The following is a 13354-nucleotide window of genomic DNA, read 5'->3' as shown; positions in this document are numbered from 1 at the left end:
ATTACTGTAAAAAAATTAAAAGAAAAAATTGCACTTGCAAAAAATTTGATAAACTATATGTGCAATTTTTTAAAAATATTTTTTTATTGCTAATTCAATTAATAAAAAAATAATAATAATAATCAAGTTAGCTGACATTTTTGATTTTTTTATTTTGCTTAATTTTATTAAATTATAATTATAATTAAAAAATATTTTTAAAAAATTGCACTTGTAGTTTTTCAATTTTTTTACAAATGAAATTTTTTTTTATTTTTCTGTGATAATTATATCAATAAAAAAAATTATAAAAATTTTTAGATGTCAGCTGACTTAATTTTTATAAATTAGCAAACAGCTGACAATTTTTAAAAATTTTTTTAATAATAAAATTATTGCAAAAAAATTAAAAGAAAAAATTGCACTTGCAAAAAATTTGATAAACTATATGTGCAATTTTTTAAAAATATTTTTTTATTGCTAATTCAATTAATAAAAAAATAATAATAATAATCAAGTTAGCTGACATTTTTGATTTTTTTATTTTGCTTAATTTTATTAAATTATAATTATAATTAAAAAATATTTTTAAAAAATTGCACTTGTAGTTTTTAAGTTTTTTTACAAATGAAATTTTTTTTTTATTTTTCTGTGATAATTATTTCAATAAAAAAAATTATAAAAATTTTTAGATGTCAGCTGACTTAATTTTTATAAATTAGCAAACAGCTGAGAATTTTTAGAATTTTTTTTATTAATAAAATTATTATAAAAAAATTAAAAGAAAAAATTGCACTTGCAAAAAATAAACTACATGTACAATTTTTTAAATATATTTTTTTATTGCTAATTCAATGAATAAAAATAAAAATCTGTAATTAGAAAATAACACTGAAGTTAATGAAAATTAAATTAGCCGAGATCTGAAAATTTTTATAATTATTTTTATTGAAAAAATTATTACTATAAAATTAAAAGAAAAAATTTCACATGTAGAAAATTTGAAAAATTATACGTGCAATTTTTTTAAAGTATTTTTTTTTACTTGTAATTTAATTGTTAAAAAAAATAGAAAAATTTTGAAACGTCGGCTAACTTTAGTATCATCTAAAGTTAACTGACATAAAAAATATTAGAAAATTTTATGACAATTAAATTAGTATAAAAAAAATTTCACATGTGAAAATTAATAAAAATTTTAAAAAGCATTTTTTTATTGTAATTGATTTGTTATAAAAATTTTTAAAATTGACAGCTGATGGCTAACTTCAGTATTATTTTGGAATGACACTGAAGTTGACTGACATAAAAAATGTTCTTAGAAAATTTTATGATAATTAAATTATTATAAAAAATTTCACATGTGAAAATTAATAAAAATAACAAGTGAAAATATTTAGAAGCGTTTTGATTTGTTATAAAAATTTTTAAAATTGACAACTGACGGCTAACTTCAGTATTATATTGGAAAATGGTTATGAGTGGGACATAAAGCTTACAAATACATAATAAATAGATGTCAAATACTTGCATAAGTGTCATTAATAAAATAAATAACAGCTGACAGTTATAATCTATATTAATTAATTAATTGTTGATTTATATATTACCTTGTTTTTTTATTTAGTCACTACATATATTTTTATTTTATTATAATTGAGTTGAATATGGCGGTGAGTTTTTTTATTTACAAACAATTTAGTGATTTTTAAATATTCTTCTTTTTTTTTAATATTATTGTTGATATTTTTTTTTTAACTTCTTACTAAAAAAATTGAAAATTTTTATTTGTAGCAAAGACCAGATGACCATCGACGAAAATGGAACAGAGAGGAATACGAGCGGTTGGCGCTCCAACGTCTCCAGGAGGAGATCGCCGAGGAAGAACTGGGAATTCCAAAGCAACCTGCAGTGAAGAGAGAACTGCTGAAACAGCGAGATTATAAAGTTGATTTGGAGTCGAAACTTGGGAAGAGTGTGGTTATTAATAAAAACACACCTTCTTCGCAAACTGGAGGGTAATTAATTATTTTTAATAATTTTAATTGTTTACTAATATATAATGTCTTCAATTTGTTTTAGATATTATTGCAATGTTTGTGATTGTGTGGTAAAAGATTCAATAAATTTCTTGGATCACATAAATGGCACTAAACGTAAGTATTTAGGTTGCATTCGAAAATGCTCTAGCTTTAGATACATAATTAAGAAATTATCTTGTATCTTGAGAATTATTGATATTTTCATTTCTTAACTATTGACGTTTTTAAAGATATAAGCTCATTCTGATATTATAATCATCAAGAGCTTTCATTTGAATATTCACATGCATTTTCATATATTTTTCATATATACATAAATGTAATATATATAAATATATAAAATATATGAAAAATTGATGTGGGTACTCAAATGAAAGCTCTTGATGCGTGTAACATCAGGATGAATTTACATTTTTAAAAATATCAATAACTGAGAAATTACCTTGTATCTCGTGAACTATTAAAATTTCTAAAGATATAAGCTCTCCCGAAATTACACTCATGGAGTCATTTCATTTGAGTACCCACATCAATTTTTCATATATTTTATATATTTATATATATTACATATATGTATATATGAAAGATATATCAAAAATGCATGTAGGTACTCAAATGAAAGCTCTTGATGAGTGTAACATCAAGATGAGCTTATATCTTTAAAAAATGTCAATAGTTAAGAAGTGGCATTGTATCTTTAGAACTATTGACATTTTTAACGATATGAGCTCACCCCTGACATTACACTCATCGAGAGCTTTCATTTGAGTACCCACATCAATTTTTCATATATTTTATATATTTATATATATTACATATATGTATATATGAAAGATATATCAAAAATGCATGTAGGTACTCAAATGAAAGCTCTTGATGCGTGTAACATCAGGATGAATTTACATTTTTCAAAATATCAATAACTGAGAAATTACCTGGTATCTCGTGAACTATTAAAATTTCTAAAGATACAAGCTCACCCCGAGATTATACTCATCAAGAGCTTTCATTTGAGTACCCACATGCATTTTCATATATTTTTCATAAATACATAAATGTAATATATATAAGTATATAAAATATATGAAAAATTGATGTGGGTACTCAAATGAAAGCTCTTGATGCGTGTAACATCAGGATGAATTTACATTTTTAAAAATATCAATAACTGAGAAATTACCTGGTATCTCGTGAATTATTAAAATTTCTAAAGATATAAGCTCTCCCCGAGATTATACTCATCGAGAGCTTTCATTTGAGTACCCACATCAATTTTTCATATATTTTATATATTTATATATATTACATATTTGTATATATGAAAAATATATCAAAAATGCATGTAAGTACTCAAATGAAAGCTCTTGATGCGTGTAATATCAGGATGAATTTACATTTTTAAAAATATCAATAACTGAGAAATTACCTTGTATCTCGTGAACTATTAAAATTTCTAAAGATATAAGCTCACCCCGAGATTATACTCATCAAGAGCTTTCATTTGAGTACCCACATCAATTTTTCATATATTTTATATATTTATATATATATATTACATATATGTATAAATGAAAAATATATAAAAAATGCATGTGAGTACTCAAATGAAAGCTCTTGGTACGTGTAACATCAGGATGAGCTTATATCTTTAAAAAAGTCAATAGTTAAGAAAGTGCATTTAATAAAGTACTTTCTTTGTACATAATAAAGTACAAAGCAATTTAACAAAAGTCATTATTTAATAAAACAAAATGTGTTTGTTAAAAAAAAATTAAAAAATGGTCAAGACTGCTAACTTAAATGTCATTGAGCATTATTAAAAAAGTAGACTATTGTCATTAGTTATAAAATTATTTATTTTTATTTAAGGGAAAGTATTTGAAAATATTTTTTTTTTTCTTCTGTTTTAAATAATAAGTAGTTTAAATTTGTTGTCACCTGATTTCTTATCACGAGTTTTGTAACATTAGCTACAAAATTTCGATTTTTAATTTAGAAAGTAGTAATTTATTGTTAATTATAATTTACTTAACCTTTCCTTTTTTATACTACTTAAATTTAATTAAAATTAAAAAATAAGTTAAATTCTATTTCATTTTCATTTTTATCAACAAATTAATTTAAACAGTTGTAAATTAAAAATAATAATCTGATGTAACAACACTAATTGCCTGTAATGTTTTATTTACAATCTAATTATTTTTATCTATTCTAAATAGATCAAAGAAATTTGGGAATGTCGATGAAAGTCGAAAGATCGACATTAGAACAAGTAAAAGCTCGTTTCAATGCAAATAAAAAAAAAATGGAAGAAAAGAAAAAAGATTATGACCTGGAGCAACGAGTTAAGGAATTAAAAGAAGAGGTACTTACAATTTTTATATATAATATAATTTAGTCTCTACTTAGGCGACAGAAAAAAATTCTGAACTATATTTAGGTCACTTGTGTAACTCAAAATCGTTTATTACAATTATAAATAATTTTGTAGGTAGCAATAAAATAAATTACATAATTACTCTTTCGTAATTAAATTGAATAATTGTTGCAGGAAGAAAAAATAAAAGAATATAGAAAGGAGAAGAGAAAAGACAAGAAACGGAAAATTGAAGAAGCCAATGAAGAAGAAGGTAGCGGTGGCGATGAAATGGCAGCAATTATGGGATTTTCAGGCTTTGGATCGAAGAAAAAAAAATAATTAATATATTCAAAAGAAGTTACATATATTTTAAATTTTACGACAAATTTATAATGTTTAACATTACACTCAAAATAACTATCACAAAAAATAGATTGTGTTTTTCATCTATTATTAGTTATACACGTATGAATCACCAGTTTTAATAATTATATAATATTAAGTAGTTATTTTTTTAATGACTTATTAAATTAAGTTTATAAAATATTAGATTTGTTTTATAAAATAACAAAGTATTTAAAATTTTGAAATTATTATAAAATAAATAAAATTCATTTTTAATTAATAATAACATGCCTTCTTTTCTTCAATAATAAATAATTCTGTAGGTTCACGGAAAGAACAAGATGACTTTGGATATCATCCCAGATTATACTCATTGTAATTTGGATTATACTAGTTACTATCTGAAATTTTTTTTCACTCAGTAGAATCTAGGATGATATCCAGTGTCATCTTGTTCTTTACGTGTAGCAATTAAATAAATTACATAATCACTTTTTATTAAATTAAATAATTATTGCAGGAAGAAAAAATGAAAGAATATACACGGAAAAAACAAGATGACACTGGATATCATCTTAAATTATAATAAGATTATACTCAGTGATATCTGGGGTGAAAAAAAATTTCAGATAGTAGCTAAAAAAATCCAGATTATATTGCGTGATATCTGGATTATACTCATTGTAATCTGAATTATACTCATTGTAATTTGGATTATACTAGTTACTATCAGAAATTTTTTTTCACTCAGTATAATCTAGGATGATATTCAGTGTCATCTTATTCTTTCCGTGCAGCAATTAAATAAATTACATAATCACTTTTTATTAAATTAAATAATTATTGCAGGAAGAAAAAATAAAAGAGTATACACGGAAAAAACAAGATGACACTGGATATCATCTCAAATTATAATAAGATTATACTCAGTGATATCTGGGGTGAAAAAAAATTTCAGATAGTAGGTAAAAAAATCCAGATTATACTGCGTGATATCTGGATTATACTCATTGTAATCTGAATTATACTCATTGTAATTTGGATTATACTAGTTACTATCTGAAATTTTTTTTCACTCAGTATAATCTAGGATGATATCCAGTGTCATCTTGTTCTTTCCGTGTAGCAATTAAATAAATTACATAATCAATTTTTATTAAATTAAATGTTTATTGCAGGAAGAAAAAATAAGAGAGTATACACGGAAAAAACAAGATGACACTGGATATCATCCCAAATTATAATAAGATTATACTCAGTGATATCTGGGGTGAAAAAAAATTTCAAATAGTAGCTAAAAAAATCCAGATTATACTGCGTGATATTTGGATTATACTTATTGTAATCTGAATTATAGGATTTTCAGGCTTTGGATCAAAGAAAAAAAAATAATTAATATATTTAAAAGAAGTTACATATATTTTAAATTTTACGAAAAATTTATGTTTAACATTACACTCAAAATAACTATCATAAAAAATAAATTGTGTTTTTCATCTATTTTTAGTTACACACGTATTAATCACCAGTTTTAATAATATAAAATTAAGTAGTTATTTTTTTAATGATTAAATTAAGTTTACAAAGTACTAGATTTGCTTTATAAAATAACAAAGTATTTAAAATTTTGAAAAAATTATCAATCAAATAAAATTCATTTTTAGTGAATATAATAACATGCTTTTTTTTTTAACAAAACATTTGTCCTCTTGCGTATTCTATACGCTTAAACACGTTAAATAAAAAAATAAAACGAAAAACTGTCTAAAAAAACTGTCAGAGTAATAAAAAAAAAATAAATACTTTAAATCATATATCCGGCTTAAGCGCCGTCAAGGAAGTTAATAACTCCCCGAACCTGTTCTTTAATCTCCTTCATCGAAACAGTCTTCAATTTTTCGCTAATATCAGTGCTTGCAGGAACAATAAAACTCGGAGGAACTTTCTTCCAGCCTTCACTAAGTTCATCACAGCAATTAGAAAGCAATTTTACCGGAGATGACTCAGAACTGTCGCTAAATTCATTTTCTCCAAAAGATTTTGGAAAAATTGGCGTTGGAAAAAAACTAAATTGCGAACTTTGTGACAGAGGAGTAAATATTTCTACCTCAAATTTCTTACTCAAATCCAAAGGATCATTTTTAAAACCCGACCGCTCTACAGGACCTGCCTGAGAATTTATTGGTGAGTCTAAAAAAGGAGTAAGTAGCTGAGTATCATTAATTTTAGCGTAATCATGATCAAGACTACTGAAAAATCGGTTGAAAATTGGAGTAGGAAAAGGTTCCTTTGAATCAATGCTTGAGCATTGACTAAAACCTCCAGAAGGAATCTCCGAGTCACTTTCATTGAAACTTAGCCTCTCAAAGGATCTACGTACTGAATTAAACTCAGACAGTGAAACAGGCTCGCGATATTTTTGACCAGCTGGATAAAAATAATCTTGCGAAGCTATTGATTGCGATGGTGGAGAAATTTCTATATTATTAATATCAATTATTGAATCTTTTTGACTTTGAGAATTAATTGGAGTCGGTAAATATTCTTCTATATTAGGCGAAGGAGTGATTATATCATACGTTAAGTTTCCTTGGCTTTGAGAAGATCCTTGAGTCGGTATAAATTCTGTCAAAGCTGGAGAAGAAATATTATCATCAATAAATAAATAAATCCTCAGGTTATTTAAGATCCGTGATTTATTTGATGTCTAAATTATATAAAATTCCGCAAAGTTTCGTTGATAGTCTCGACTTCATCAGGCGTCTTCGAATAGTTCTATATATGTAGACATCAAAGTTCAAAAAAACATGCGCTGTATTACAGTCGCATGGAAAAATATACTCTGTAAATTAAATTTTATCTCAACGTCCATGTAACTAAGGATTACCGAAACAATAATTGTCATTTGGATATATGGCAATTATTATCAACAATAAATTAATATTCTTATTTAATATGCACTAGGGTGTGCCAAAATGTAACTTCCTTGATGGACCTTTTAAAATTGGAATTTTGAGTTCCGCTTTTTACAGGAGTTGTGTTTGGGCATTTCCTGACATATTTTGAGCGTTAAGGATTTATTTGATTTTTATAGAATTTTTTAACAGGAGTTTTGTTCGGCAAAATTTCGAAATTTCAGCAAAAATGCCTAAATAGAGTCAGCCGACTTTATCTACCAAAAAAATTAATTTTAGACACACTTAAATAAATATACCTTGCATTGTTTTATTATAAAGTAAAAGCCTCAATAGATGATCATGTACCAGTATATGATCACTCCATGTATTTGTATACCTATATTTGTGAATATAGATATACAAATACATGGAGCGATCATATACTGGTACGTGATCATTTATTGGGGCTTTTACCTTAGATTTAAAAAAAAAAATAATATAGTTATTTTAAGTTGTTGCTACAAGATATGCTCAGATCTGCTCAGAAATTAGTAAACCTGAACGCAGCCAATAACTTTGTTATAACCTACATTTTGTTAGTTTAACTTATAATTTGTTATCGCTATGTTAACAAATTCATTTTCTCCCCTCCGGGCGGAAAGCGTCAATTTTCCGCCCGCTGCGCTAAACGAAAATGCCGCTTTCCGCCTCCGTCGAGGAGAAATAGTATATTACACACCTAGGGAAGTAAAGTAAGAAATGTCTCAGATCACATGTAATTGTTGGCCGAGGCGAAGCCGAGGTCAACAAACATGTGATCTGAGGCTTTCTTATTTACTTCCCGTGGAGTGTATACTATTTTTTTGTCCAACGAAGGCGGAAAGAGGCAACTTAGTTTAGCGCAGCGGGACGAAAGTTGTCACTTTCCGCCCGGAGGGCAAAAAAATAGTATTCTCACCACGGGCAGGAAATAAGAAAGCCTCAGATCACATGCTTGTCGACCTCGGCTTCGCCTCGGTCAACAATTACATGTAATCTGAGACATTTCTTATTTTCCTGCCCTAGGTAAGAAAAATACTATTGTTACCCCAACATATCTTAGGTTATCTTAACAAAATTTTTTTCTGCATGTAGACATCAAATAAATTACAGATCTTAAATAACCTGAGAATTTATTTATTTATTTATTTATTGGCTGAGATCTGAATATTACCTTCACTATCATTAATTTTTGAAGCTTCTAAACTTGGAAGAATTTTTTGACTTGATTTTTCTTGAAGAACTTCTTCAGAATCTTCAAATTCATTCTCATGCTTATCATCATTACATTCACCTAATTTAGCAAAAGGATATTTATTAAGTTTCTGCACCAATTCTCTTCTTATTGAAGATTCTGACCACCCTCCTTCCGATCGCGGAGATGATTTAGAAGGAGAAGCATTGTCTTCATTACATTCGTCCAATTTAACAAAGGGATATTTATTAAGCTTCTCTACCAATTCTCTTCTTATTGAAGATTGTGACCAACCTCCTTCTGACCTCGGAGAGGATTCACAAGCAACGTCATCATCACTTTCTCCTATTCCAGAAAAAGGATACTTAATTTTTTTTCTACTTGATTTTCCTCGGTTTAATTTGCGTTTTTTAATAGGAGTTTGATGATCATCATTGATTTCTGTCCACGTGTAAGTTTCAGGGTCGAAAATCTTACGCTTCTTGGGAGTAGATGGACAAGAATTCTCCTTGGTGTCGGAGTAATAAGGGTTGCGCAGTCCGTATAGTCGGTAAACTTTCTTTGGAGTTGAAGGTACTGTTGTCATTTCGGTAAATTTTTTTTCACAAGTTGTTGAATTGAGGTAATCTTCTATTTTTGATGGAGAAGATGACTTTAATTTTTTGATAAAAGGGTTCAGTTTTTTGACGAATTTGAACGGTGCTGGAATCCGGGATTTTCTTTCTCGGGTCTTCAATAGCTCTTCGGCTAGCGTACCTGTGACTTTTTTCTCGCCGGTTCTGTTAAATGAGAAAAATAAATTTATATCAATTACTCAGAAATAGAAAGTTAATCTACTTGTACTAATTAACGAGACATTAATCCGGACTTTTATTAATTATAGTTAGAAATAATCTACTTGATAAAATTGTAAATTTTTACATTTCAATAATACTGAAATTGAGGGACATCTGATAATTTTTAGAATTTTTTGGAACAAATTATATCAAAGTAAACTTATTTTAAAAATTCCATCTTTAGAAACTCTTCAAAATTATAAATGCAATTTTTTAAAAATAATTTTCTAGACTTAGTTTATTTAAAAAAAATTTTTTTTTTAAATTTGACATGTAGAAAATTTGAAAAATTCCAAGTGCAGTTTTTAAAAAATTATTTTTTACTTATTAATTATTGATTTAAAAAATCAAAAATTGTCAAATGTCAGCTAATTTTAATAACACTAAAATCAGCTCATTCAAAATTTTTTTTAATTATTAAATTAGAACTAAAAAAATATTTCTTAAAAATTGCACTCATAGTTATGACATTAAAGTTAGCAGTCACTAGAGAATTTTATAATTTTTTTTAACAAAAAAATTATTTTTAAAAAGTTGCATTTTTAATTTTTTCAAATTTCTACATGTCAATTTTTTTTATATTTTTTTTTTGCCATAATTTATTTGTTAATTCTAAAAATTCTAAAAATTATCAAATATCTGCTAAATTTATTATTGTCTCATAGTTTTTCAAATTTTGACATGTCAAATTTTTATTTTCATTTTTTTATATTAATTTTTTAATAAGAAAAATTCCAAAAATTGTCAGATGTCTGCTAATTTTAATGACACTAAAATCAGCTGACATTCAAAATTTTTTATTTTTTTTAATAAATAAATTAGAACTAAAATAGTATTTTCTAAAAAATTGCACTTATTGTTTTTAAAATTTTTAACATGTCAAATTTTTATTTTTTTCTACTCATTTTTTAATAAAAAAAATATGACACCGAAGTTAGCAGACGTCTAACAATTTTTGATTTTTTTTATTAATTAAATTACAACTAAAAAGATATTTCTAAAAAATTGCACTTATAGTTTTGGAATTTTTTTACATGTGAAATTTTTTTTTAAATTATTTAATTGAAATTTTTTCAATAAAAAATTTCCAAAAATTTTGAAATGTCGGCTAACTTCATTTTCATAAAAAAATCCTAAAAATTGTCAGATTGCTAATTTAATTTTAATTAATTTGAGTATCATCAAGTATCTTGAAATTTCAACGAAATATATTTACCTTATAATATTTCCCATAGAACAAGGAATTCCAAATTTAACCAGAGCTTTTCCTTTGAGTTGTTTCTCCGTCAAGAAAGGGTATCTCACTTTCAACAGCGCGATTTCCCTTTGAATGATATTGTGCCAATTATCACCTGTTGGAACTTTGACAATAGCCTTATTAACCCACTTGTCAACGATATCAAAGCACTTATTTCCACACTTAGCATAATTATTAAATTTTAATCTCGGTTTCACATCATTAGCGTCTTCTGAATAGCAAACATCATCATGCTCGACTTTAATAGCCATTAATTTTTTATTAAAATCCAAATGACAATCCATCATTAATTAGTACTGTCTGTTATTAGCTTCTTTTTATTAATAATAATTCATGCAAATATTATAAACATCCCACAAGCTTTAGATAATTTTCCTAGCTCTTACTTACGTCGTTGCTCCGTCCTTTTGTTTCTCAATTACGCCGTTAATAACCGTTAAAACACTTGCTGCCAAAAAATAGTTGAAAGTTTTGAATTTGCGGCCATCTAGCGGCAGCCGGAAAAATTAATTTTATTGCCAAAAAAAATAATGCTTACATTTATTATTAAAAATTAAACAATTCTAAAATAACTGTTTTAATAAGTAAATAAAAATAAGAAAATTTTGTGAAGTTAAATAAAAACATAAAAAATAATTTAATTGATTAAAAAAAAAAAATAAAAGTAAACACAAAGAAGAAATAAATTTTTTAACAAAGTGATAAAGTTTTTTTGACATTTTTAAAACTAAAATTAGAAAATAATTAAAAAATAATTGTAAGAAAAAGAAATAAAAAAATTTTGTCAAGTTATAAATAAAAAATAAATAATAATTAATTAAAAAAAAAAAAATAAAAGTAAATACAAAGAAGAAATAAATTGGTAAATAAAGTGATAAAGTTTTTTTAATTAAAATTTTTAAAACTAAAATTGAAAAATAATTTTTCTAAGAAAAAAAAATAAAAAAATTTTGTCAAGTTATAAATAAAAAATAAATAATAATTTAATCAATTAAAAAGAAGATAAAAGTTAATATACAAAGAAGAAATAAATTGTTTAATAAAGTGATGAAGTTTTTTTTGACATTTTTAAAACTAAAATTGAAAAATAATTATAAAATAACTGTTTTAATAATAAAATTTTGTAAAGTTAGATAAAAAATAAATAAAAGTAAACACAAAGAAGAAATAAATTGTTTAACAAAGTGATAATTTTTTTTTATTGACATTTTTAAAACTGAAATTAAAAAATAATTATGAAATAACTGTTTTAATATTAAAATACAAATAAAAAATTTTGTGAAGTTATAAATAAAAAATAAACAATAATTTAATTGAATAAAAAGAAAATTGACAAAGAAGAAATAAATTGTTTAATAAAGTGAAAAATTTTTTTTAATTGAAATTTCTAAAACTAAAATTAGAAAATTGTTTTAATAAAAAAATAAAAATAAAAAAATTTTGTGAAGTTAAATAAACAAAAATTAATAATTTAATTAATTAAAAGACAATGAAAGTAAAAAAACAAAGAAGAAATAAATTTTTAATAAAGTGATAAAAGTTTTTTTAATTGAAATTTTTAAAACTAAAATTAAAAAATAATTGTTTTAATAAGCAAAAAAAATAAAAAAATTTTGTGAAGTAAATTAAAAAAATAAATAATAATTTAATTAATTAAAAAGAAAATGAAAATAAAAACACAAAGAAGAAATAAATTTCATAACAAAGTGATAAAGTTATTTTAATTGACATTTAAAAAACTAAAATAATAAAACTTTCAATAAAAATAAATATTTAAAAAAATCTAGAACGCAATTTTAGTTATAAATTCATAAATTCTATAACTTACGTTCGCATTTGTAATAAAAGATTTCAAAGTAGATAAATTCTAACCAACTGGCATGACTATCTTCACCAAGATCATCTAATGAGTGTAAAGTTGTAATGAATCATACTTCTGAAGAAGATATTAAATGATTATATATTCGTGAAATTATAATTTATTTATTTCTTCATTCTATTTATCTTCTTCAGAAGTAAAGGGCCAGTTTTATTTATAGTAATTTAAAAGAAGACTATAAATTTATTTGCCTGAAAATCAGAGCTTGGATGTCGTCGAGGTGTAATATTTAGAGAGGGAACAAGGGTCCCCGCCGAGGTGTAAATCCCCACCTCAGAACTTTTTCCAGTATTTGAGAAAAGAAGCTGGTGCGAAGAGATCCCGGAGTTATTTCATTCTCAGATCTGCGCGTCGACGCGTAGCTTCGAATCCTGAGTAAAATAATTTATTTTAAATTGTTTATTTAAATTATCCAAGTTTTAAAACTAAAAATAACTTGCTTAAATAATTTTCAGGTAGATAATCAAGAAAATAAAAATTGTTATCAAGAATTTTGATAATTTGACTTAAAGTCTCAAAACAAAG

At 24.8% G+C, this 13354-nt stretch overlaps 2 protein-coding genes across 5 annotated transcripts; one reads left to right on the top strand and one right to left on the bottom strand.

The window, feature by feature from the left end:
• The first annotated feature begins 1365 nt into the window (after positions 1-1365).
• LOC123272097 (zinc finger matrin-type protein 2-like) lies at positions 1366-6199 on the top strand. 2 transcript variants are annotated; one of them, XM_044738737.1, is made up of 6 exons: positions 1366-1652; positions 1774-1997; positions 2062-2135; positions 4241-4386; positions 4573-4693; positions 6092-6199. In XM_044738737.1, the coding sequence occupies exons 1-6, from the start codon at positions 1647-1649 to the stop codon at positions 6115-6117; spliced, it is 597 nt and encodes a 198-aa protein (XP_044594672.1). In that variant the 5' UTR covers positions 1366-1646; the 3' UTR covers positions 6118-6199. The 2 variants fall into 2 exon arrangements, with proteins under 2 accessions (XP_044594672.1, XP_044594671.1); XM_044738736.1 differs by lacking the exon at positions 6092-6199 and having other exon boundaries at positions 4573-4888.
• Positions 6200-6347: 148 nt separating this feature from the next.
• Positions 6348-11435, bottom strand: LOC123272096. 3 transcript variants are annotated; one of them, XM_044738735.1, is made up of 4 exons: positions 11341-11435; positions 10909-11053; positions 8852-9635; positions 6348-7384 (listed from the first exon to the last, which is right to left on the bottom strand). In XM_044738735.1, the coding sequence occupies exons 2-4, from the start codon at positions 10923-10925 to the stop codon at positions 6548-6550; spliced, it is 1638 nt and encodes a 545-aa protein (XP_044594670.1). In that variant the 5' UTR covers positions 10926-11053; positions 11341-11435; the 3' UTR covers positions 6348-6547. The 3 variants fall into 3 exon arrangements, with proteins under 3 accessions (XP_044594670.1, XP_044594668.1, XP_044594667.1); XM_044738733.1 differs by having other exon boundaries at positions 11337-11419; XM_044738732.1 differs by having other exon boundaries at positions 10909-11427.
• Between the last annotated feature and the right edge of the window lie 1919 nt (positions 11436-13354).

This window comes from Cotesia glomerata, linkage group LG9, assembly GCF_020080835.1.
Source record: "Cotesia glomerata isolate CgM1 linkage group LG9, MPM_Cglom_v2.3, whole genome shotgun sequence".
NCBI lineage: Eukaryota > Metazoa > Arthropoda > Insecta > Hymenoptera > Braconidae > Cotesia > Cotesia glomerata.
This window is presented reverse-complemented; position numbering and strand designations above follow the sequence as displayed.